Below are 27,504 nucleotides of genomic sequence, written 5' to 3' on the forward strand. Positions count from 1 at the left end.
GTGCTCGTTCCTGCACATAAGAGGTAAAATATCAATGTCAAACGTTTCCATCCTAGTTCTGAAAGGTCTTTAAGCAGAAGTAAAGCTCTAGGACACACCTGGGGAGAAATGTGGGGCTAAAGATCATCCAAGGTCTTCAGTTGCTTTTGGTTTTTTGCCAAATTCAGAAAGCTGGGGCAATTATTCACATTCCACTGCTTTTTACATCCTGGCAGAACTCCTGTTGAATTCAGGGAAGGGAGGAGATGGGACATGTGTTCTGATGGCTGAGTGAATGCACCATTGCAGGACAGCTGGAGTGAGAGGCTGGGCAATACGGCCAAAGTCTTCATCTCCCAAGTCAAATAGGTAGGTGTTGTTACCCTTTGTTTTAACAACACCTAATCTGTCTCAGCCCACTGTGTGCTCTGTGAAGAGAGCAGTACCCTGGGAGGGTGATTCATCATCCTCTCTCAGGCAGTTAAAATGAAATATCATCTCCCCACTGACTTTAGATGGAGCCCAGGTGAGGAGCTGTAGCTGCAGACTGAACGTAGTGCTGACATTAAGGGGGATGAATTCCTCCAGTACACACCTGAAAGGAGATCTCCACTCCATATGACATATTTATATGTCTGTTGTGTATGTGTGAACTAAGCTGAGCTATTTTCAACTCATTTTTCCATCCTAGACTTCATTCCCATAAGATTCACAGCTGAAAAGCACTGAGGATCCCTTTGGCAGCAGCTGATGCCAGCTGTAAATTTGCTCTCTTACCTGAAAAGACTGCAGGAAGGAATTGAAATAGATGAAAACGATCTGGGAAATGTCATCTTCGCCAGGGTTGACAAAGAAAAGCATGTAGGTGATGCCCAGCAGAGGCAGGAGGACTAAGGTGGCTTTGACTGCCTTCCTGTGGGCAGGAAACAACACGGGAGTGAACACAAGGAAGGACAAGTGTGGTGGGGTGGGAAGGAGGAGCATGGAAGGAGTGACAGCCTCCCCTTTCTGACCAGTGCCTGTCCACTTGGAGAAACGTGTTCTGGGAAAGGTTTTGCCTTTGAATCCTGCTGTTTGTGCCCTCACTCTGAACCCCAGGGGATGAATGGGAACGTTATTTATATCCCTCCCTTTTTCTCTCTTTTCCCTTCAGCTCCTCTCCTACCAATAAGTCTTGCAACAGGCTGAAGCCTGGAGACTCTCTGCAGGTTTGTTGGGTGATTTCCTGTACCTCAGGGTGATGTTATCAGTGCACAATTTAGCTGCTGGCCAGGGCAGGAATTCTGTGCCCAACAGACCTGCTCTATTCCCTATTCCTGTTGTTTGATTCTCTTTGGAATGTTAACCCTTTCTCCCCCTCTCTCTGCAACACCTGCACACTAAACTCAACTGCTTAGAAATAACAAACAAGCAGGTGGTGTACAACAAAGCATAAATGATTATTAACAGAATTATTAGGGGTTAATCCTTATTATTGGTACTAGAATAGTGTCTTGGGGTGTTGGCTGAGAAGAGCTGTAATAGATTCTGTACAAACACAAAGACTGCAGCTTTGCCAAGTCTGTATAAATCTCTTTATAATGCCATAGCAGGTAGATAAAGACAGACAGGGGAGCACAGTAACACTGCAGAGTGACAGTCTAAAAGCAGCTGCCACATCGTTTAATATCTGCTTAACAAATGTTTGGACTGCTTGGCTTTAGAGCATCAAGGCTTGCCCCAGGCTTTGCTGGAATTCTAAGGGTTTCTATTTAGGCTGTGAGAAAGACAATTCCCTCACAGAGCCTGTCCTGAGGACAAGATCCCTGTCATCTGATTGAGAACAAAGGCAGTTACTTCAGATTGCCTCAGATTCTAGTATTCCTAATGCTCCCTGAAAACTGCAGAGGGGATAGAAATATACTGATATTTGAATCAGGGCTTTTTCAGGCTAGTTTTAATTTTATGGCATGAGGTCTGAGCAAGAAAATGGGGTATTTTCCCCTTTGTTTCTCAGGAAATTCTCAGAGAAGGGTCTGAACAAGAACATCAGATCAACTGCACTAACTTCCCCTTTGTCCCAAAAACCCAGACTGGAGTAAAAGGAAGGAATCAGGCAAAACAACAAAAACTCATTACTGCAGCAAAACTGCCTCCCAGGTCAAGAGCAGACTGATGGGAGGACATCAAGATTCCACTCAGCTCAGTACACTGAGATTTTATCCAGAAATGATTTAGAGGATTGAGACCAATCTTATTCCACAAAACCTGTGCTATTTCCTAGTGTAAGGACCTGCCTGTCCATAATGCTCCAAAGATAGTGGAAATGGTAAGAAAAGGGTGCTCAGCATCTCTTGTCTCTGAGAATTTTCTTTTAGACTGTTTAGGCTGATCTCAGCCCACACTGGTGCCTGAAGGGGCCAGGCCACCTTCCTTCTGCCTCACTAGTGCTTGTGAGGTTGCACAGTCAGCCAGTTATGGGAACTGATTTAGCTGAGAATGCCCCCCCAAATTAAGGTAATGATTAGTTGAGGATCAGGTCTGTGATTCCCATCCCCTACACCTTAAGAAGAGCATTAGATGCCTGTATGCACACATTAATCATAAAATCACAGAATCCCAGAATGGTTTGGGTTGGAAGGGAACGTAACCATCTTGTTCCAACCCCCTGCCATGGGCAGGGACACCTTCTGCTATCCTGGTTTGCTCCAAGCCCTGTCCAACCTGGCCTGGAACACTTCCAGGGATGGGGCAGCCACAGCTTCTCTGGGCAACCTGTGCCAGGGCCTTACACCCTCATAGGAAAGAATTTCTTCCTAATATCCAATCCAAACCTACTTTCTTTCAGTTTGAAGCCACTCCCCCTTGTCCTGTCACTACATGCAAATGGTAAGAAGAGGGTGCTCAGCATCTCTTGGCCTCTGAGAATTTGCTTTTAGACTGTTTAGTCTGAAAATAAATATATATTCTCTTCCTGTCTTTCTTCCGGGCTCCCTTCAGGTGCTGGAAGGTCACAATTAGGTCACCCTAAAGCCTTCTCCAGGCTGAACAATCCCAATTTTCTTAGCCTTCCTGATAGGAGAGGTATTCCATTGCTATAATCATCTTGGTGCCTCCTCTGGCCTCGCTCCAACAGGTCCCTGTCCTTCCTGTGCTGGGACCCCAGAGCTGGATGCATTACTCTAGATGGCACATGCTTGTGCACATACAGAAATTGATAAAGTTCCTGCCCTCACATGAGATCAAATCTTTCAGATTTCATTGAAAGGGGGGAATTTCACGTGTGTGTTGGGCCATGTGCAAGTCTGGAGGGCTAAGAGAGTGGTGGCTGTGGCTGTGCACATCTCTGTGCCTGTAAACCAAGGCTGTTTGTGATGACTGGACATTGAAATGGAGTGGACAGAACAAATGCAGGCAAAATTTTATGGAGAGCCTGCAAAAATAAGCACTGTGTGCCCAATGTAGGAGCTCCATCAGCAGTGGCACCTGGAAAGACAAAGATGGGACAAGGACAGGACAAGCAAGGCAGTGCTTTGTTAACACCAGAACAGCAAGAAGCACCAGCTCACTTACCTGTATTGTATTGTCTCTGAAGTGGTTGAAGCTCTCAGCTTTGTCATTAAAATCCTAACTATGTTAAATAGAAATACAAAATTTATCTGGAAATAAAAGGAAGAGAGAGAAAAAAACAAGACCAGTGAGTCAAATGGCTTAAGGGATGTGATACACCATAAAAGGCCCATTTTACACTTCCAGTCTGACTGAAAACGGCCTCTTGGTTTTACCATTGATTGCAACAGACCCAGAATTTTACTAGAAATACCAGATTATACAGAAAACATCCAACAGCTGTTAATGTTTCCAAAACAGCAATGAAAGTGGAGTACAAAATTAAAAGTTTGAGCAAGGAACTTATTTTTATTTCCTTTTCTCCTTTCCTGGGCGCAACGAGGAACTAAGGGTGAGATTTTTGGCTCTTTGCTGGGCTCATCCAAGGCTCCCTGCACAGAGTGTTGGGCAGCACTGTGCTGTGATGATCTGGGAGGTGTTTGAACCCATTCTCCCATTCAACAGGAGGCTGAAATGGTGGGGTCAGGCTCCCCAAGTACAAGGCTGCACTGCAGAGAGCTAAATGTAAAACAGTCACCACCAGACTCCCTTTGTATACATTGCACTCCACAAGAGACCTTTAAAACAGCAGATGAATCATACCTGTAGAGTGCCTCCTTTTTTACACTGTCTTTAAAGGTAAAATGATGGATTTACCACTTCCCTTTCTAATCTGCTGAGCTGGGTAATTATTATTTGTGTTATGGCCTCACCACTGAGAATTGAGATTTGCTCTAATTACCGTTGTTGTAGCATCTGTTAGGGAGTTTCTTACGTGAGTTTCCTGTCAGTGTAAATAGGAAAGGGAACAAAAAAACAAATTGAAGAGAAGGTTCTGATTTGTGGACTGTGGTCAGTGGAAGGTTTTGGCACTTAGGAGCAAGTTTTCAGTGGCTTTCAACTCACAGAGTAGCTTATAACACACTGATCTGTCTCCAAGCTATCAGTGATGCAGGCTGTCAGAACCACAGAGCTGTCCCCTCAGGACTGCTGAGGTCCCAACCTAAGCCCGTGAGAAGGTATTCACCTCACACCCATTCCCAGGGTCCCAGGGCTCCTGGCGTTTTGCAGCCTATGAATGGAACAGATCTGTGATTCACTTCCAGCTGTTTACAAACACTGCATCAGAGCTGCCAATTTAAAGGTTTTCTCAGAATATGCTCCTTTTCCCCCCCCCCCCCCCCCCCGTGCTAAGCGGTGCATTTCAATGATCACGGTACCTTGGCACCCATCAGACCATTCATTCCCTGTGGTTCCTGTAACACTGTTTATGACAAATGGTGCAATAAGCATCCAAACAGACACTGGGAGGCTGGCAGCACTGGGAATTGTGTGCATCCAGCACTTACTACGTGAGACACAGAAACGCTGCTCTAGGCGTGAATGTGACATTTTTGGAAATTATTTTCTTAGCAGAGCAGGGCCCTGGGGAGTACAAGGAATAAATAAAACAGTGCAGTTGGTATATTTGCTCTTGTTAGAATTGTTTTTTTGTCATATTAAGAGCTTGAAGTCGACTGGCTCACAAAAACAGCTTCATATCCCTGTTTTGACTTGAATTTTAAACTCCTCACACTGGTGACTGCTCTGTTTCTCAGTTACAGAAAGAGAAATATTCAGGCAGTCCCTGAAATGTCCAGGCTCAAGGGGAGGTGGATGAGAGTGTCTCTCATCCACAGAGATCTTTTGTCTCTGGAATTCTGCTGTCAACTCTTGAGGTTCTTCACCAGCTCAGAGCCATGTCTGGGTAACTTCTACCGAAGATGCAAAAAAGGCACCAATCTGAAACTTGACACTTTTGGAATCGTAATGGAAAAGTGCCAGATTGAATTATAGAGTCCTAAGCAAGAGCAAGTAAGATTAATCACATGGGATTAACATGATGAACTGGAGTGGAGAAGGCATTTCAAGTTTCCTGAGTCCTGCTTTGATGTGACAGCATCATTCCATTTGAACTGGAAATTCAAATTGCCACAGACTGCATCAGAAAATTAGGGATTTTGACCTTTTCTGAAATTAAACTGCAGAAGTGTGATTCATCAGACCAGGAGGATAATTGCCAGCTGAAAACTTTGGGTGTTACTTCACTAGAAATACTCTTGTTCTATGTAAATCAATTTTTCGTTCTCCCAATTCAGCTGCCCAAGCCAAGACCTGAGCAGCACTCGAGGCTCTCCTGCACAGCTGAAGATTATGGGTGGCACTGGCACCTGTGACAAAGTGCTGGTAAGAGACCTCAACTCTCTACAAAAGCAACAGGAAGGCAAATACATCAGTTCTTACTTTTAACAAGCTGCCCAGGTGTCAGAAGAAACCCTGATAGGGACATTATTTACAATTATATTTTCTAGGAGAAGGGAACAGCAACACTGAAACTGAGTCCTCTTCTTAATTTTTACATGGAATATACCACACATCCTTAGTCACCTGGGCAGTGTTCAAGCCTGTGGGCCTGAAGGCAAACACTAAAATCCACTTGGGGAGTACTCAGTGATGTCCAGTCTGCATTTCAGAGGGACTGTCACTCTGCTTCTTCCATTAATATTTGTAGTCTTCTTCTACAAGGCTGCCTTTCCCTGTAAACCAGAGAACTGGGTTTTTTTAAAAGGCTGGTAAATGGGACAAGTGGAAGTAGAGTATCCTGGATGGAAGGTACTGGAAAAATGAGTTTCATATATATGCCCAAGAGATGATGGCTGGGATGCAGAGGATCGTGAGTCAGGAGAATCCTGTGGTCTTTTTTTAATGCATAAAGTTAGAAAAACAATTCACAACTCTGTCTGGAATCCATGAATAATGTATGCAGCTATTTCAAGGCTTGGTTTTCCACTTTCTCATAAGTCTTCTCTCCACAGCTGTCACTGCATCAGGACAGGACACAGGTCCAGCCTTGTTACACACACAGCTCCTGGTGTTGGCTTCATCCCACGGGCTTCTTCAGGAAAAGGAGTAGCTAATTCTTCCCCATTCTAGATTAGGTACCTAAGAGAACACCCAAATGACTTGGCCCTCCCTATAAAGCAATTCCGTCACATGATGAGGATAAGACGAGCATAAGGAGATGAGTTAGATTGACATAATTTAATTTTAAATTATTTCTAAGCAGCTGGTTATCCCAGGGTCTATTTATACTCAGCGAAGAGAAAGGGAAACTTTTCAACAGTGGTTCATTTGACATATTTTAAATGAGTGGCTTGGACTTGAACCAGCTGCCCACACAAATCACCCAGTGATCTCCAGGTTGTCCGTGACATCCCCCCTGAGCTTCAGCTGAGTGAACGTGGCTGTGTCTACCGAGGTTCTGTGACATTGTCATCTGTGAAAGCTTAAAAAATGTTTTGAGGCACCAACATTCTGTCTCTACTAAGGTTTCTCTGAGAGATCTTTAAGACTTGAACAGGATAAGCCCTAAAATGCAGAGCTTAGCAAGCAAAAAATTCCAAGGCAAACGATGAAAATGTGGTCACATCAAAATACTTATTTTTGGTTTTGCCTACTAGAAGCACATTTCAGTGTGTTCACTTTTAGTGATTTCTTTTCCAAAAACCACTCCATTTCAGAAAAACACTTAGCTCAACATGACCTTTTAGCAGCGCTCAGAGAGGTCTAATCTGAAGATCAATTTTCACTGCATAATCAGATGGGATTTTAATTGTCCATTTGTCCCCACAGGGCCTGAGACCACAGCTCATTGGGATGATGGCTTGAGTTTATTCAGGACAGAAGACACAATCTGGGAATCAAGCAGGGAACAGGCTGCTGCACACAGCCTGCAAAAGCTGAAGGATTGGAAATGAAAATGGAGCTATTTTCTCAGCTGGAGAGAATCCACACAGTTCTAGTGACTCCCAGATTGAGTCTGATTTACAGGCAAAGAAGATAAAGCCTCTGGTGTTTATCCCTCATATGTACAGCAGTGTTTCAAAGGAAAAAAAGATCTTACTACTGCAAAGTGAATTTTCCTAGAAAAGACCCTCAGTGCTGTATTGAGCAAAGTACACAATTATTTGTCAAGGACTTGCTATTATTGGAGCTCTATGTCAACAGACTAATTTCTCTCAGAGCTGGACAGCTCTTGCAAAACCTACACATCAGTTCCATAAATGGAGACAGGAAAGATCATTTAAGAGGAGTAATGATGACAGGCAGTTTATCCTTTCTATTTATCCTTAAGCTGACTTTATATTTTCATTCATTTCTGTTTATAGACATTTTCTGCTTCATAATGGAAAACAGAATTAAGGATTTTTACCTTAATATTTATTGATGGATAAAATGAATCCAAAGCTGAAGTGTTGAAGACAGAGTAAAATGGCTTATTTCTTCTTCTCCTACTTTTATTTATGCTATGCTAAGAATATCTTTATTGCTGGAATAAGATTCTCTCCAGCTACAGATGGGAAAGAAAGAGTTTTCATATCTTGCCAGAGCTTTGGAAGTTTAGTCTTTCCATTTCTAAATTAAGATGAAAATTCAGACCCCCAAAATGGAGTTATAAACCAGTAATCCAAAAACCATTTGGACCATCTGCTTTGGCACTGACCAACTATAACCTGAACACACAAACCCAGAAACTCTTCTGAACCAAAAGAAACTTTTCACTGAGTGATTTTTGGTCATAAAATTTTTGTTTCATAAAACCCAAACTCTGAGAGAAAATTTATCTTCCTTAGCAAGATGAAATTGCCAAAATGCACAAAAGAGGGAACGCTGACTCCGAAGGTTCCTTTGCAGTTTTCCCCAAGCCCAGGAGTTTAAAAGGGAAGTCATTAAGCTCTTCTCTTTCGAGAATTTAATGGACAACTGGCATTTATTTTGCTCATTTTCTGCTGGGCTTTGTATTTTATGCTTCACAGAAAGCTTTTACTTCTGTGCTTCTTAGAATGTTTGTTCCTCTTCACTCCCAGGAATTGTAAAAATTATTCCATTTAGACTTTGTATTTTTATGCAATGTCGTAAAATCCACCTCAGGATTAAGTAACCCAAACTGAGATCAGAGCAGTCATTTCAGGGGGAGCATTAGATGCTGTCATCCTGCCCTCAGACGAACAGCCTGGCAGTTTATTAATGCTCTGTTTTAATTGTTCTCCCATGCTGTCCTGACACCATCCTCAGACAGTGCCTTTTTATCACAAAAGTTTCCTTTTCAAAGGTCACAGGCATCACAATGACTCCTTTGGGCACAGGGCTGGAAAATACTTTTATGCACAATCAGGAAAAACGAGAAGTGATTAAGAAGAATGAGGCATAACGAGGTGATGGTCATGATCAGGGAGACTCTGGAAGAGACACCCTGGGGCAGCAGGGAAAGATCCACTGCAGGGAAGCAGGGCAGGAATATCCATGCCCTGGAGATTGTATGGGAGTGGTGTTTTGGTGGGGAAAGCAGGGAATGGTAAATGGTCAGATATCTTCCTTACACATCAGCACACAGACGCTTTGCCCACACTGCCACGTAAACCTAAGTCCAAACTCTAGTCCTGGTTGGGATCACATCATTTCCCCACTGGAGCCCTGCATCCTGCATGAGCATGTCCACAGCCTTTGTCAATCTTACAACCTCCTCTGTGATCCTCTTACTATTGGGATGGTCCTCCTGTCTCTCCTGAAACACGTCATATTCAAAAAGCTTTGTTAAAAACGTCAAATGTTGCAATGCCAGAACACACAGACCCTTTCAAAAGTAACAGAGTGTTCTCACCTGGAGGGAGTGTCAGCTCCTGGACAGCCAACTCATCCCACCAGCCCATTGAAAATGGCCAAGAGGACATGACAGCCCCAAAACATGGTCACACTGACGTGAACAATCCACCTGGTAGTTCCCCAGGCTGGGCAGGCTCAAACTGTCACATGGTGACAGCAAGAACAACAAGATAAGACCAGAGAGAGTCTTTCCCCAAAGAGGAACCATCCAGTAACTTGCTGAGGAAACGTGATTTTTTATCTGGAAAGTGTTCTAAGGCTTAGGATGAATTTTGGAGAAATTTTGTTAGCAGCTGCTGGTCATGTGAGATTCTTATTGGCTATGGAACATCTCACAAACAGAAAATTTAGAAAATGAGAGACATTGTAGAGTGTACATGGTATTGGACACCCTGTTTGACACTATTGGCTGCACAGCTACAAAATGTAAATGGCAGGAACAAAGTAATAACAATGATGGCAAAATTGGAGATAAATTCTGGTCGACTATAACTAAATTATCATATTATCTCTGTCCTCCCTGTAGCTGGGGCAGCCTGCTTGCCAACCAGTGAAAATTATGATAAATGGTTTTCTTGCAAGAAAATCTCAGGGACATCAACAGTTTGCAGGTTATGAACTGCAACCTTGCAGCAGTGGAAGAACTGCTCATGTTTAGAGAGAGAAAAATTTAAAAAATCAATAGGAAAATCATTTAATAATTTAATCAGCAATCCAGTGGTTGAGAAAAACATGAGACAGTCAGATAGGAAGGATAAGGGAAAAAGAAAAAGATATATCAATAATAATAATAATAATAAAACCTCAGTCTCTCAACAGAACAATGCAGAAGTGGAAGCATAAGGGTGGAGAGAGTCAGCAGAAAATAAGAAAATATTCAGAGACTAAAATAAGCCACCTAAACACTCGATATTTACTGAAGAAAGTTTCATGGTCTTCCAGAGCATCAGCCAGTGGTTGCTATATATAGTTATTGCTACATCCCATAACCTGAAGCTGAGCTGGACAAACTCTTTGTAAAGAAGAGCATTTGTAGAAATAAGGTGTAAAAGGGAAGAATGATATGCTTTGTGAAGTCCTCTGAAAGAGTCAGCATGGGGACAAGGGAGACCCTGTGGTCAGTGCATTCAGGTTTCTGAAAGGAATTCAAATTTGTTTCCCTAAAGGTTCCCTTTGAACTTGTTAGAGGTTTGGAGGGAAGAGCACTGTGGATAAAAATACATGAGAAAAAGGATAGGAATACATAAATATATATATATACACACACATATATACATATATATATAATATATTCTATTTTTTCAGTGGACAGAGTCTACCAGTACATCTGTGCTGTTTTTTACACGCATCTATAAAAGGGAATGAAGAATAGGCTGATAGATCTTTAGTGACATCAAACTACTCAGAACAGCTCAAATAAAGCCTGATTGCAAAGAGCTGTACAGGGACTCACAGCACTAAGTGATCAGGCAATAATAACATGGCACATAAATCACTTGATACAAGGGTAATGCTGTGGGGGAAGAAAACAATCTTAACTTTACCATGGAGAGTCATGAGCTCTGGGCATTTTCATTCACAAAACAAATGTTGGGATTACACTAGCTGGCTCCCTGAAAAACTTTATCTCAAGCTCCCAGTAAAAGAAAGGAAACAAACAAAAAAAAATTGGAATTACTGAGAAAGAAAAAGAAAATAAACCAGAGAACGGGATGCTGCTGTAAAAATCCATTGGTGTGGTCACACCTTGAGCACTGGGGCAAGCTTTGATCTCGCCACCACAAAAATGCTACTTGGTGAATGATTAGAACATCATAAAGAACACTTGGGTGCATGTGTCAGCCCTCTCCTGAACAAAATCCCACACTGCAACAAGGACAAGCCCATCTTCCTAAGGACTCTTAACTCCTCTAAAGCACTTGTCACCCAGGAATCTCAAAGCAAAGGAAGATAAGTATCATTAAATTTGCTTTAGAGCTGGGGGAAACCGAGCTTTGAGCAGCAATCTAACTTGTTCAAGAGGAAACAGCTGATGCAGGCACAGGCAGAAGTGGACTCCAGATCTTCCCATCAGCTCATCCACCCTCTTATTCCAGCAGCTAATTGATTGTGGGGAATTATTTTCAACCAGGCACAAGAAAAGCAGATGTCAGAAAACTGTTCAGTTCCCAAGCACAAGAGAAAAAAAAAAAATCTATTAAAGCCGAATATAAGGTTTGGAAAAAAAAAAGAAATATTTGATCTGCTTGTTTGAACAACAGAATATTGATACAATTTTCGCTCTGAGAAATACTGCAGAGCAGTTCCTAGCTGGGGTCACTTCACAACAGAAGTCACTGTGAATGAAAGGAACTCAGTTAACTGCCCCTGGTGCCTCTTTTCTGAGTTTTGTCCTCCGGTCTCCTCTGATCCTATTGTATTTTTATGTTCACCAGTTTCTTTGGCAGCATTTACATTTAAAATTGAACATAAGAAATGTATTTTCCTTAATAAAATCAGGATGAAACTCACTTCTCTGGCATATATTTCCAAATTTTTGCCCATTCTTTACCTTCAGAGAGGAGTGTGTGATTAAAACTCGGTTATGTGACTCTGAGGAAAGAGATCAGAATTAAAAAAAAAAAAAAAATCACTAATTTGAAGAGCAAATACCTAACAGAGGTATTTAGGTATAGGAAATGCTATCAGAAATTGAATTTCAAAGCAACCAATGAACTGAATGATTAGATCTCTCAGGGGATATGTTCAAGCCAAAATCCATTCAGCAATGAAACAGAGAAGGATGATCACCTACATTTTCTCCCTCACATTTTTTGTCGATAAAAATACAGGTTTCTCACCCAATATGTGGGATCAGCACTTATTTTCCTTTGCTTCTGAAATAGTCTGAGATTGTGTCTGAAATTGTTTCCCTGTTTTCTGCTCGAGACAATCTTCAGGTTCCTTCTATAGATAAGCAGGAAATCAATCAAACAAATCTCTTGACTGCATTGCTCAAAGTTTTTGTAACCGAGATATAACACAATAATGTGGTTTAAAGATGGACTTGAGGATTGCTACCACGCTCAAAGGGCTTTGCTTAGGCCAGTCTTTCTTCCCCATGAGGCTCAGAATTCCTGCATGACCTGTTCCTCATGTCACCTCGTCCTGTGGTGCAGCCACTCAACGCATAGAGGCAAGAAAATGAGAAATCTAAAACCAGTGGAAATAATTTTTGGCAGAAAAATATCCTTAAAAAAAAAAAATCTTTTGAAGAGACTCTGCATCTTTAGAAGCAGGTTTTATCCCTCTGGGACTAAGAATATTTAACAAGAGCACTCTAATCATATTTTTACTGGCAGGTATAACGATGCTGCTGGAACACACATGATGTGTCCAAGAGGTAACCAAAACTCATCTGAGCTGGACATTGGGCTCTTGGCTCTTCAATCCAGTGGGTGAAGCCAATTTTAACTGTCCCAGCCTGAATGCTCACATGTGGACAGGAACTGTAATTTCATGGAGTTTTCAGACTTTTAGTTTTTAGTGTGAGCAGCCTTTTGGAAATAACATTAATTTCTCCTAGTAACATTCATGTCTTTTTATCTTTCCAGCAGCACCATGGGATAGTTCTCTCACAGAATTGCCATAGAATGGTTTGGGTTGGAAGGGATCTTTGAAATCATCTTGTTCCAACCCCCTGCCATGGGCAGGGACACCTTCCACTAGACCAGGTTGCTCCAAGCCCTGTCCAACCTGGCCCTGGACACTTCCAGGGATGGGGCAGCCACAGCTTCTCTGGGCAACCTGTGTCAGGGCCTCTCCATCCTCACAGGGAAGAATTTCTTCCTAAGTATCTACTATAAATCTACCTTCCATCAGCTTAAAGTCGTTATCCCTTGTCCCATCAGGACTATGTCCTGTTGTATATGTTCCTTCACAAAACATGAATTTCAGCTTCAACTCTATTTCAATTCTTCATTAATTCAAGTTAAGCTCATGAGCTGTGACTGAAAGAGGTCACAGATGTGCACTATTTTTGAAATCTTTGTGTTTTTCATTTTTGGTGACCATTGTTCACTGGAGGGAAGAAGAAAGCAGCACTTTGTCCCCATCTATGATCAGGCAGAGACATAATCACATATGAGGGTGGTGATGCTTGACTTTGTTGCCCTGAGTACATGGCAGAAGTCAAATTTCAGTGCTCTTAATCCATCACTTTTCACAGCACCCTTGAAAAGGTCAATAACTCCAATAAAATAAATGATGCTTGAATAGTTATATAGAATTTGAATTTATTCACATAAGGATCAAAAAATGAGCCTGTCAAGTTGCTCTAAGGCTCTGTGGGGTTGTGTGTTTTAATTAAACACAAAACTCATCTGACAGCTCAAAAAAGAAGGGGAGAGGGCACATAGGAGGAATTTTCAAATTTGCCTTTTAGATTTTGTTTCCAGAGAGCTCCTTTCCTCTTGCAGCAGTGCTTTTTGATGGGAGCAACCATAAGGTGAAGGGAGGAAGGGCTTGCCCTTTTGTTACTTCTCTGAATTGTATCAGCTGCTCCCCCCTCCCCCCCAGTGCAATTACTGATGTTATCTCATTAGTGGCTTAATTAGAGCTCAAGTGCAGGCAGGCCAAGGTAGGAAGGTTCATTACACAGTGTCAGGTCAGGGCTCCTCAGTTACAGGCTCAGTTTAGAGGGGTCTCAAGGTTATTCTAAATTAAAGGCAGATAATAATGATCTGTACATAGAGACAGCCCCCAACTGTACCTCCATTTCCTGGGTCTCCCTGGGCTCTTTAAAGTGCTATTCTGGGGAGAAGAAAGGTGTTTTCATGATGAAGCTACCTATGGTATCTGCTAGAGATGCTGCCCAAGGATTTTACAGATCTTGTGGACTAAAGGGATTATGGTGGGTTCAGAGATTCACAGACTTCTAGGCAATGATGTGAAACCCAAATGCTCTGAGTATCACAAACCTCCCACCTCGTGTTGTCCAAATAGGATTTATTTGTGAGTTAGTCTTGGTGTCAGTGAATCAATTCACCATGAAGCTGTTTGTGTTTTTGGGGTGACTCCCTTAGTGACATATTTGTGTATATCACACCAATTGTTATTTCCCTCCTTAGAACATAATGAAAAAATTTTTTACATAAAAACAGACTCCTCCTATGTGTGTGGTTTTTTTTTTCTCTCTCTTTTCAGGTGTGCACTATGTGATCCATTTGCAGCATCTGAACAATACAGAAGTTACCTCTCCTGATGTCAGGACACATTCAGAGTGGTAGTTGGCTTCCTAGGCAACAGGGAAGCTTTTCTCATGCTGAAATCACATGAACACAGCACTGACAAGGTGGGAGCAGGAAGCTGGAAGTGGTGCCTGTTCTGGAGCATTTGCACCTTCTCCATGGGGATTAGAGTGGCAAAAGGGACAGCTGTGGTGAGTCTTGGTTCCCTAAGAGAGGGGAAGCCACCAAGCCCTGTGAATTCTCTGTTGTGACATCTGCCTGCAAGAGCAGAATTGGCTTTTTCAGCCTTGTCCTTTCCAATGGCACTGATATTTTCCATCCACACTCAGCACCACGGCCCTTCAGCTGAAGGCTCAATGTGGTTTATGAATGAGTTTCCTTCTTCCTCTGCCTACTCTTGCTTGGCACAGGAGAGAGTGTTGGGTAAACAGATAAACAGCCTGGTAAGTGTGGGTGGAACTGAAAAGGAAACTCAACAACAGGAAAGCTAAAAACAAACACACAGCAGTGATGGGGATGTAGAACATGGAGATGACTGTATGAGGAGACGCAATTCCCAGACACGATTATTATATTTTTCTAAACAATGTACGTGGCAGAATTGCTCTAGTTGTCAAGAACCTCAAGTGGATGAGCAGACATTGTGATGTACCTCCTGTTTTTGAGCATTTTCCCTTCCTACATCTCAAAACATTGTACAAAGGCAAACAGCTTTTCTTAGGGAGGAGCAAAGAATGGCCTGAGATCAAGGAAAGCCAGATCACTTCAATTCTGACTTGCAGTTTTAGCTACTGTGGCAACTTCAGAGAGCATCTGAAGATGTTTGACCTTGTTTGTGTCTTATTTTACATAAAAGTATGTGGAACCTCGCAGATGCCTATCAAATTATCTCTCAAGGGGAGATGGCAGTGTCCTTGAACCCACACAAACACTTACCAGAAGGACAAGAATCACTGGCCCTTGATATATGTAGTCAATATATTTCCCTGGCTCTTTTCCAAACCAACATCTGTAAGAAACATAACAAATAAGAAAATCATATATAAAGTTAAACTCACTTCTTTTAGACTGTAATAGGAAGGACACTGTAGAGAGGTGTTCCTTTATTCACTGCATTGATTAATCATATATAAATAATCAGAAAGGAAATGAGTTTTCTGCTACAAAGCACCTGCTGTTGGACACAGATCTGAGCCCTGTTTCCCCCTCCCATTAAAACATTCACGTTCCCATACGGTTTTGGCAATTGCCTGAGTAAATATTTCCAAGAAATGTGAGAACCTGCTACAAGGAGGGTGCAGGAGATGTCTGAGAAAGGGACTAAGGAAATATTCTGTGTAAGAAGAAAACCTCCAGCTGTTATCTGCTGCAGTGCCCAGAAACACGTTCCACAAAGTGGCTGCTGCTTATAGCAAATATGTCTCAAATTGCATGGAAATGCTGTCTAAATAAGCTACTGGATAAATGAGGGGTAATTCCATTGGCCTTGAATGAATCTTGGGACCACTGGGGACTCCACTGGCGGTGTCACCGTTCCTAGAAGTGTTCAGAAATATGGTTTAGTGGTGGACCTGGCAGTTCTGGGTGAAGGGTCTTTTCCAACATTTTCTTTTTCTTAGAGGTCTTTTCCAACTTTAGTGATTCTATGATTCCATGACCACCAAACCCAGCGGACAGTACAGAGCCATCATTTGAAGCTACCAAATACCTGATCCAAGTATTTGGATCATCAAGAGGAAAATAGGTGAACTGAATGGCCTCAAACCAGCAGAGAGCCTGGATGTGTCACATGTGACTCAGCACTGGCTTGACTTCCACTTCCACTAATTCCACATGATTTTCTCCCTGCTGTGCTACACAACAGACTAACCCTGTGATTTCACAGCGACCCACAGTGTCACTCACTTCAGTGTCTTAGCTGAGAGTAACAAATCCGTTGTATTTATGCTGGTAAATGAATTAGAAACTGGGCTCAGCTCTGAACTCAATCATTTACACCATTACATTTTCCTTGCTGCAGCTTTGGTGCAGGCCAAATAATATCCAACCCCTAAACTATTCTTGGGTAATGAATCTGGAGCTAGCACGAGCCAGAGAACACTCCCAATAGTCCACAAACTGCAGCTACCCTGATTTTTGAGGCCAAGAAGGTTTAATAATATGGATGTGAATTACTCCATGCTGTTTGAATTCCATCCCCAGGAATTAACCCAGGCCCAGCTAATTTAGTACTACAGACACATCCACGTGGTCTGGATCCAGAATTCCACCAAGCAGAGACAACTTCACTCTCGTAATTCCTTAAGGTCTAGATTATTGGAGCTCCAGATCCCTTAGCAAATAGATTTTGGAGTTCAAGGGTCTGAGAGTTTTCTTCCCTACCATGGATACCACATAACAAGTCTACGCAGCAAAAATTATGCCTTTCTCGTGTTTGCCTTGTGACAAACAGTAAGTTAGTGCCACTGGAGACATGAAAACAAGGGTAATTCCTGAACCAAGGAGACCAGGGAGGCAGATTTTCACTTTTACAAGCAGTCAGACAGAAAATGCGTTGCCTCAGAGAGGTGACTGTCTGCAAGACACAACGTCAAGAGTTCAGGGCAAATAAACTGAGATGAGGAAAGAATTCTTACAGATCACATCATGCCCTTAAAGCCTTTCTACAAAACCTGTTGTTTGCTAAAATAGAAGGAGCTGAGTGCCCATTTCAAGATGTTCTGACTGGACAGCAGTGCTGAGATATGTAGCTGGTATCTAAAAACGTGACTCAGAACCGTGAATTATTTGCCTTTTCTTGACTCAATTCCTGCATCTTTTAAGTTCCAAATGAATGAGTGAGCTGTGAATATTTTAGATATATAAAACATGTCTGTTATTCCCTGGTGCACAGGCTGCAAATTAGTGTAAATGTATAATTTTGCAACTAATTTTCCAAGATTTGGTAATGAGAGCAAGACTTGGAATAAGGCACTTCCTCCAAGTAAGTTATCATCCAAGAAGAATCCCCAGAGCAGCCTTAAATGAATGAAACTGCCTTTTTATTCTTGTGTAGATGGAAAGATTTGAAGAAAAATGAATTACAAGATATGCCAAGGCAGGAAACATAATTCTCCATAACTTGCAAGACCTACATTTGAGAGAAGATTTTGAAGGGTATTTTGGGAGAACTATTTTATATTGCCTGAAACTCATGGTACCAAGAGCCATTAGAAGAGGAGTTTCTGGGAAACTGGCTGCTCCAGCAGAGGGTTCTAGCAGGGGGACTAATAAGAAGGAGACTGAAGCATATGGCAGAACTTAGTGGGCTAGAAAAAGTCAGCAAAGAATTTGGAACAGAGCTGGTAGAGCACAGATGAGGTTCCAGGGCAAAGACTGCTCCCTGTTCTTTGGAATTTAAATTTAGCTGGAAGACCATCCTGAAGACCAAAATGCTGACATTTATTTTCTGGAGCCCAGTATTAGACCAAGGTTGCACTGAGTGAAGCCTCGTGTATTTACACACTTTCACACAGTTTAAGGGAACAAGGTTATCGCCAAAGATAAGAGTTCTACAACACAGGCCTCTACAGGGGAGCTGATTCCTTTTATTGATTCCTTTTGTAGGTAGGGGAGGAAAAAAAAAAAGGCAGGTAGCTTTTTAGGTTGGTGTTCATGTCTTTAGGCTGTAAAGCAGATGTGTTACACTGTAATCTAAATATTCCTAATACACCCATTAGATCTGGTGAGTAACAGTGAGAGGACAGTTATTTGCCAGTGAGGTTATATATGTCTGCATTTGATTAGCAATATTTCATATTTACAGTCTAACTGTTCAAACTGGGACCTTGGCTGAGATATTGCAAACTGTCTGCCATCTGAAGTCTTGCCTTAAATCCAACACAAGCCACTACTTCTGCAATAAAATCATCACTGCACATTTATTTAAAACCAAAAAGAAAAACTTAAATCACTGACAATTACTTGGTGCATCAGAAGTTTCATTCCATCTGTGTGAAATAAAAGCCATTTAACCTGTTTCTTTTTTTTGGTGGTTTTTTTTTTTTGGTTTTTTTTACCTCTGGAAGAATAAACACACACTCCCTAAATATTGAAGGGGACAATTTAGGAAGACAGTTCTGATAAGACTGAGATATGTAAACACACTTCTACTGAACAGAACTAATTAATATTCTTCACGGTTCTCTGATAGTTCTTAATATAACCAAACCCACCACTGGTTTTATCACTATTGTTAATTAGATCTTATTGATGTTCTTCCCCTTAACAACTGCCCATCAGTGAAATTACTACAATAATCCTTAATCACCTTTGTGGGATTTTTTGATTGAGATTTAACAGTGCTTTTTTTCAGAGCTGCCATACTTTTCGAAACCCCAGGCAGGATATTTGCCACAGTACCAATTAAAGTTGCCTCACTAAGCAGAAAACGATCTCTATTAAGTACAAAAATGAAAAAAATTAGGAAGTTGATTGAAGCATTTTCTTAACATTCTTCCTGAGTGCTAGTTTGAGCTTTTCAACTCAAATGATGAGCTACACAACTGGAACCCCGGTTCGACCTCCAAACAACTTAAGTTACAGCTGAAGTGGATACTCAGATGAAGGAGTTTCTCCATTTTGTCCCAAATTTTGGGCTGTCCCCAAGAGTCTTGGAATCTGCAGAAGAGTCCATGTTTTCTGCATGTGCCCAGTTTGCTGGGTCTGACCTCAGGGGGCAATGGCACATCATTTCCCCAGTGGTCAGGACAAATGGACAAACTCTGTGGCAAAGAGCAAAGTCAGAACCCAGAACTTTGGAAGAGGAACTGTTTAAAGAGAGCTGTTTAAAGAGCTAGTGGATGAGATCCCCTGGGAAACTGTCCTTGGAAAAAGGAGCTGATCAGAGCTGACAGCTCTTTAAGGACACTTTTCCTAGAGCACAACAGTTCTCCATCCCCATGTGTAAGAAATCAGGTATGACAGGCAGGAAACTTGCATATTTACACATATATACTAATATAACAACACAAATATTAACATCACTCACTGTTCATTTTCATAATATAGCTTGCCAATGGCCCAGGCAATGATGATTGGACAAGGAATACCTGCAGGAGGAAAAAAACCAGGAGTTAATCATGGATGTATGGACGGATGGATGCGTCTATGATCCCAAAGTAAATTCAGATTTGTGTGAGGAGAGACTTAGTTAATGAACTGGAAGACTCTAAGTACAAATGGTCCTATCTTGGTATCCTTGAGACATCACAATTGCTAATACCTCTTAATGTATAAATTAAAAAAAAAAAAAAAATATAATCTCAACAAAAATTTAGTACCAGTAAGAAAAGTTAATAAAAATGTTAACAAACACAGATATATACCCACATTTCTATAGAAGTGACCAGAAGAATTTTGTCTGACTTAAAGGCAATTTTGGTCACTTTTAATTTTCCAGCAAAATCTTAAGGACAGCTCTTGGGGGTGGGTGTTTAGGTTTTTGCTTCCCAGGCTCCAAGAAACTTGGAAACTTACGGGGATCTTTGGTTGAAGCACATTTTTGAAACTTTCAGTAACTTTTTGAGTTCAGTCTTCCCTATGAAATAGGATTATGAGAAAGATTATCTTGATATCTTGCAATATCAGAATTAATTTTTTCCCCCTTCTAAAGGATCCAGCTGCTCTTAAGTTTATAGGCATCATCCAACTCCCTACAATGTGCAATGTGCTCTGTGTGTGTGTGTGTGTGTGTGTGTGTATGAGCTCTTGTCAAAGCCATGGATCTGTTTTTTGGGTTTGCTTTCTGTTGTACCCAGCAGGTGTTGCTGTCAGGCTCCTCAGTGTAGTAGATGAGGTGTATTTGTACACTTAATGCCCCAGCAATGCCATTTCCTCTGCTTTCCAGTTCTGATTTTATACCAGTCTCATGTCCAGAGCTTTGCCCTTGTGTTTGTTTTGTGTTGGGCCTTTACAGTCCAACTGGCTTGGAGGGCATTTGCTGGAGGAGGAAACTGGAAGTGAGGGAGAAAAAATGGAACTGGCCTTTTGACACAGACCTCCTGGGGAAAACAGGAACTTTTTCACCCAGACAAGGACTGGATTGATGTCAAAAGTGGAGGAGGAGAGTTTTCCCTCTCCATTTCCTCTTTCACCTCTCGTGCCCTTCAAATGACTGTGTTGTCCTCCACCTTTTTCACCACTGACTCACAGGGTCTGGTGCACTTTTCCCCCCACTTTTCTTGCTAGGCATGGGCAGACAAAATGCAGCCACATCCTTTCTTCTGGAGGAAAATATTTTACTTTCCCTTGTGAAACGAAGAACAGGGATTTGAGAATGAGACAGGTAAAAAAAAGTTTATGGGAAGGCAGAGCAGAGCCAGAAAGGGCCCAGAAGGGTGAGAGAAAGGGTATATTCAGCCCACACCACTCCTGCATTAGGAGGGCTCTGAGAGAGGTAGGGAGAGAAAACACCATGGATCAAACCAGTCTGTGGATCTGTGAGGGCTGTGTAAGCAGCTGATTTTCCAGTTGGGTGACAGAATTGAAAAATACTGGGCAAAAAAATATTGAATCAATTCCCCACATAAACATTTTTTTTTCTCCTACAACTCCTTTTCCTCCCATTTTATTTTGGATTGAATGACGTATTTTGTCTCAAAGGCTGTTTCTGCCCTCAGAACTGCAATTCAATTACTTCTGCACAGTTCTGAGAGCGAGAGGCATTTTCCGAACAAAACGTCTTCCTACTTTCAGAACAGAAAATATTGGTGACTTTTTTCCACCTTTCTTCTTTCAACAGAGAAGAACTGCCAAATCCACTAGCTCTGTCTGACCTCAGATTCTGCCTTCAAGTGAACGAGCTGCCTGCACAGGGCTTGTCTTGCCAAACATCTCCTGTCAAAGTTCAAAACATGGAGATGTTGGTTGGAAAGGACCTCTGAATGTACCCACTACAATTATCTGCTCGAGGCAGAACTATCAGCTTGGTCTCGGCCTTGATGAATTTTCAATACCCACAGGGTCAGAGATTTCACAGCTTTTAAGTTATCTGTTCAAGTTGCACCACTTTTTGGTTCATTTTCTGTTTTCTTAACGTCCAGCTGGAACCTCTCAGTCTGCTATTCGTGGACGTTGTCCCTTCTTATAAAATCTGCAATACCAAGAAGAATTTGGCTCCCTCATTTTTGTAATTATCTTTCAAACCATTCTTGGTACCTCACAGATCCTTCCTTAGCTGCCTCTTTGCCAGATTGAACAGGCTCAGCTCCTTCAGCCTCACTTCACATGTCATGTCTTCTAGACCCCTAAACATCTTGATAGTCTTTTACTGGATAATCTCCGGTTTTTCCACATCACTTTTCGACCTAAGAGACCACAACTGACCACAGTATCCCAAAGGCAGCCTTACCAAAGCTGAGTCTGAGTTGCCACAGGGATAGTACAGAGATGACATAGGGACTCTTTGTTAAAAGCTGTTTTCCAGGAACAAATTCCTCAGCAGTCCAAAAGACAGCTGTGAAGCTGGACTGGCAGATAATTAGGCTTCTCTTCTAGTCAGCTCCCCACTTAGAAGTGTCTCTTGAGACTGAGTGTTCCACTGGGCATGGACAGTGCCTCTTCTGCTTCACGCTGTGTTGAACAGCAGTGTGTGAGGGGTTGTGGTCACTGCTTTGCTGTTGAAGTGAAAGGGATGTGGTCTGAAAGGGATGTGGTATGGACTACTGACTTCCCAAAAGGCTGAGCCTGGGAGTTCTCTTTCTTTCCTGAACACCAGGTCCTTGAGGATGAAGCCAAATCCGGTGATAACCTATTAGCTTTATGTCATCACCACAGTGAAGAACTAAACCTGATCTCACATTGTTTTGACACAGTTAGGTCTGAATGTCAGATTTTGCCCCAGCAGGATTTTTAAAGTTTATTCTTGCTGCTCTTGTCTTTAACACTTTAATGTCAGGTACCATCAGATAACACCATTTTAACCATGGAAGTCACTTACACCATCCAATGAAGAGAAAGACCCATTTCCTCAGCTTATCCGTGGAGTAAGTCATCACTATAGCAGTGTGCAAGTAGCAGCCTTCCACAAACATCCAGAAGAAGTTGGTCACCACAAAATAATTGTAGACAGTGGTAATACATCGACACCAGGGCTGGAGAGGAAACAGAAGAGAGTATTTTAAAATTATAGTGAGAACATTTATAAGATTCTGTATGTTGTAATCCCCATAAAAATCAATGGGAGAATTCACTCATGGGACACAGATTTTCCCTGTGACTTGGAATCACAATATCTTGGGTGCTGTTGGGAACTCACAGCTACATCTGTGACTGTCTGCTCAGGCTGCTTTGACCATGATATGCAGGAATTCCTGTGTCTAAACATGTGTGGAAAGTTAACGTGCCAAAGGCAAAGCCACACCAGCAGCCTCCAAGCAGTGCGAGGACACAAGAGGAGCAGCTCATTTGAACACAGATGATCTTCCAGAGGCACAGCCATATCCTTAGGGTCTTATCTAAAGATGACATGAGTCTAAATATCTAAATATCTGCATATCTGAGGCAGGATAACTCACCTGCCGAGCAATTCAAATACAAGGTAGACATTAATGTCACAGTCTTGCTTCATTTCCACTGAAGGAAGGAGCACCACTAACATTTAGGCAAAAAAAAAAAAAAAAGGTGCTTTAAAGGTATGTTTTTATCAGTTACTTTATCTCCTCTATTCCTGCCATTTGTGCTTCATTCTGTAAGTCACATCACATCACACTTCACCTCTGAATTTTGCCTTAAACCCAACAGGAATTTTTGGTCAGGCTCATTGCATAAATACAGGCATTTCCTCCAAATGAATGTGCAGTGAGAGCACAGCTGTGGAATCACAATGAGCTCCAGAGAGGCTCCAGGAGGTAATATCCCATCAATAAATCACAAGGAACCGATGGTAATTTCCACAGTGCTCACACAGAGGTCTGGGAAAATGTCTCTGTGACCAGGCACACACTGAGCAGGACACTAATTACCTGTGTTCACTGCCACCACTGGTGGCATTTTGGTCTCACCATTCTTGAGACTTTTAATTAACTCTACTGGAGTATTTGCAACTTTTGATCCTCAGCTGATTTTATTTCAGCCCTCATATGCATGAGGTGTGGATGGTCTCCAGGCAGTCGACAGAGCAGCAGGTGCACCATCAAGCCCAGCATAATTCTGGAGACTAAGAATTTATTGGGCAAGAAACACAGTTACAAAGCAACAGCTCACTCACAAGTTGCGAATTTGTTTATTGAATGGAAATAAAAAAATCTTTTCGATGTGTTAAAGCTTTCATTTCTGTATTATTTCATTAATATTTCAAATTTGGCTTGGTTCCATCTTTAAAATAGGATTAAAACCCAAAACAATTCAGAAAAAGAGAAACCATTCTGTTTTCAACATTTTGTTTAAACCAAATTTTTTTTTCCTTCCCATTTTGGCTTGAGTAAAGGAAAATTAAGCCATAAACAAACAAACAAATAAACAAATGAACATTTTTCTTTCGCTAAAAAAACCAAATATTTTGCTTCCATTACTGGTTGACCCCCAAAGTAGTAAGACTTAACTCTCACATTTGATTTCTTGAAGGTATGAGCATGAATTAAATCTTTCCCTGTGGCCTCAATCCCATGGAAATGCTCTGATAGAGTGTCTCCACTCTTGTTCACTTCTCTCCCTCACTTACAAAATTTACGCAGCTTTTGTCCTTTCCAGAGCTGCCCATTTTCTGAAGAATTGGAAAAAATAATTATATCTGAGCCTGTTGTTCTTGTGTCGGAACTGAGTGGAACTGGATTGGGAAGATACTGGGACAGATACAGACAACAGACACAGTGGTGGGGAAATCTCCTTCTGCAACATTTCCGTAGGAGACCAAAATAAAATAAATTTTGAGTAATTCCCTTTTGGAACTGTGGATTTATTACTACTGAATAATAAACCCAATTTGCTGAACTCACTAATTTTGTTTATTTGACTGAGGATTCTTGATCCCCACATGTATCAACCACCCCGCTGCAGATATATTCAACAATTCCCCTTCTTGATTTATTTACAAGCACTATAATTTCATGCAAAATATTTCGATGTTGAACTCTTGATGCTTCTGTGCCTGTGTTATTTAATCTCCACTGATCAGCACAGAACAGATCACATTATTAGCCAGCATAAAAGATGTTATTCCCATTGATTTTCGTGGCGTTATTTTGTTATACCACAAAAATATAAAGTTATCACTCAGACTTGCACAAAGCACCAAAAAGACTGCAGAGAAAAGACAAGTTAATGAAAACTGGGGCATGTCTCTAATACTTGCAGGGTTTTATTTTCCTTGGCAATTTGTGGTTGCATTTTTAAAGGCACTTGAATGCCTGACTCCAACGGATTTTTCCTAAATAACTGTAAAAATCTGTATTAAGATTTGCAGCATTGTCATGAGGGTAAGTCACTCAGTAAGTAAGTCACAGAGTAAGTCCCTAAAGCTCCCACACCACCATCTTCTGGAGTATGAGAATGTCAGAAACACAGACAAAGCAAACACTGAATTAATAGAAGCTACATTTTTCTCAAAGGAGCCTCTGAATGAATAATAATAGAGATTTATTCACAGACTTCCTCCTTATCTAGGTACTAATGATTTTTCTATTTGTTTTCCCAAAGAATGGGATTGAAGTTGAGACGTCAAATCTTACATTTGAAACGTTAATTAAGGATGCTGAGTGTGCCCAGCTGACATTCAAATGAATGGATATCCAGGCTCCTGGGGTGGTTTTCCATTCCTACAGGGCCAGTGGAGCCATGATTGATAGCAGGTGTGGATCCAGCTCACAGTCTATAGGCATTTTAGTCCATCTGCTTTCCAAAGACAGAGACTATAAACGGGGTGTGTGTGTGTGTGTGTGTGTGTGTATGTGAATATGTGTTTGTAGTACACTTTCTTCTTAGTTATGGAGCTAAATATCAGGGGACATCCCCAAAAGGAGAATACCCGACTATAAGATTATTACCAGGGAAAGAGAACAGTAAACTACCCTACCAAGGGACCATCAAAAAGGACTAATTTTCAAGGAAATGTAGAGCTGTTCTCCAAGAAAGTAAAGAAAAATGCTTTTTTTTTTTTTTGGAGTGGATGTTTTCATTCCACTCTGAAATCCTTGTACTGCTGGGGCTGCTGAGTGACTAAAGAGGGAGAGGAGTCACCTTGATGTCTTTGATAGGACAAGGGGTCATGGCTTCAAACTATAAGGGGGAATGATTAGATCTTAGAAAAAATTATTTCCTCTGAGGGTGGGGAGGCCCTGGCACAGGTTGCCCAGAGAAGCTGTGGCTGCCCCATCCTTGGAAGTGTCCAAGGCCAGGTTGGACAGGGCTTGGAGCAACCCAGGATAGTGGAAGGTGCCCCTGCTCATGGCAGGGGGTGGGAACTAGTTGATGTTTAAGGCTCCTTCCAACCCAAACCATTCCATCATTCTGTGATTACTGTACTTACACAGGGATTGATTCACTCAGAGAAGCATCTGCAGTTGGGAGTGACTTGAGTGAACAAGAAATAACATGGGGAGTGAGAGAAATGAGAGCATGGTGACCACGATGCTGCATTTCTCAAGTGCTCAGTGCCATGCAGAGAAGATGCCCCACTTATTTCTGCCTCCAGCCTTCCCATTTTTTTATTGTGTGGGTCTGTCTGGCCCCTTGAACTGTTTCAGACTCCCAACCACCCATCAGAAAGCTGACTTAGCTGTGCCAGCAGGAAACTCCTCCTTGCTTTTCTGATGCCTGGGTTAGTTCTCTGCCAGTTTAGTGAGTTCAGTTCCCAAGAGTTCAGTCCTCCCCAAGGGGTCAAGAAAAGGAACAGAGGGAGTGCAAAGGAAGCAGCAGGAGCTGAAGTGTTTGGGTCCTTGGAGGAATGAGCCACCCCTTCCAGTGACAAGCAGCTGCTGCAGGATGCAGCCCATATCCCAGAACTTCATCCTCAAGGCCAGTGTGGTGAAGAAGGGATTAGCAGAAAAATGGAATTTTGTAAAAAAACCCCCACAAATATATCAACAACAAAAATTGTGCTGTTTCAGGCCCCATTTCTCATTTTTTGGGAGTCCCACGGTCATCAGAAAAAGTACCTGACTCAGAGCCTCAACAGCCAAATCAATTATTTCTGTCCCTGTTCATGGAGTTGTTGCCCTCTGGCATGAATTTTTTCCCTACACAGGTGCAGATCACTGCAGGATGCTCTGACAAAAATGGTCAGGAACCACCACGTTTAGTGTCTTGCACAATATTATGTCTCCCAATATATACATTTGGAAAGCATCTCTGGTCAATGAAGAGATGAGAGAAGCTTTTTGGCAGGATTTTTACTTTAAAAATCCCCTTTGATATTCAGTAATGAGGAAATCAATGGAAATTTAGCAAATCTAAGCTCATTTTAATTTTCTTCATCTTTTTCAAATTGCATGAAAGCCACTCTGAGCCTGTGGATAAGTGTCCTTGGTAATATTTCTATCAGCTGAACAAAGTCAGCACCCCTGCCTGCTCCCAAAGTCCATGGCAGAGAGATGCTGCCTCCAAGCACTTACTTCATTGCTTTCATGGATGTTGTGATCTATCATTTGGAGCAGAAACCACATCACGTTCCTCAGGATGAATGTGGTGATCAAATTCCAGTGGATTATATTCCTCAGGCATCGGATACTCCTAAACAGGGAAATGCATTTAAATCAACACACACAGTGGATATCCACATTAATAACTATATAAAATAAGTTAGTTCTGGTCACTTGCAAAATTCCTCCTGCTTTATCCCCCTCCCGTCCCTCTCTCACAGTATGAAACAGGAGATTCAACTGTTCTTGCAAAGCCATGTACACAATTTGTCTTGATAACACAAGGAGCTCCCTTTGACAAGAATCAATTCAAGCAGATGAAACAAAGATCAGTGGGAAAAAAAATCAAATATTCAAATGCTCACTTAATCCTTGGTTATTGGTTTTGCTCC

The 27,504-nt window shown here is 41.8% G+C and overlaps 1 protein-coding gene across 3 annotated transcripts in view; it reads right to left on the reverse strand.

Annotated features, from left to right (window-relative positions):
• The window catches only part of CRHR2 (corticotropin releasing hormone receptor 2), a 142,391-nt gene that overhangs the window by 15,945 nt on the left and 98,942 nt on the right, over positions 1-27,504 (reverse strand). For all 3 annotated transcript variants that reach the window (XM_051768395.1, XM_051768396.1, XM_051768397.1), the window contains 6 exons: positions 27,086-27,203; positions 22,477-22,630; positions 19,528-19,588; positions 15,435-15,507; positions 3,532-3,617; positions 757-892 (listed from right to left, as the gene is read on the reverse strand). In XM_051768395.1, the coding sequence (XP_051624355.1) occupies positions 757-892; positions 3,532-3,617; positions 15,435-15,507; positions 19,528-19,588; positions 22,477-22,630; positions 27,086-27,203 (628 nt within the window). The remainder of the gene's footprint in view (positions 1-756; positions 893-3,531; positions 3,618-15,434; positions 15,508-19,527; positions 19,589-22,476; positions 22,631-27,085; positions 27,204-27,504) is intronic.

The sequence above is a fragment of the Manacus candei genome, unplaced genomic scaffold, assembly GCF_025592945.1.
Source record: "Manacus candei isolate 608988 ecotype Guabito, Panama unplaced genomic scaffold, ASM2559294v1 h1tg000094l, whole genome shotgun sequence".
NCBI classification, from domain to species: Eukaryota; Metazoa; Chordata; class Aves; order Passeriformes; family Pipridae; genus Manacus; species Manacus candei.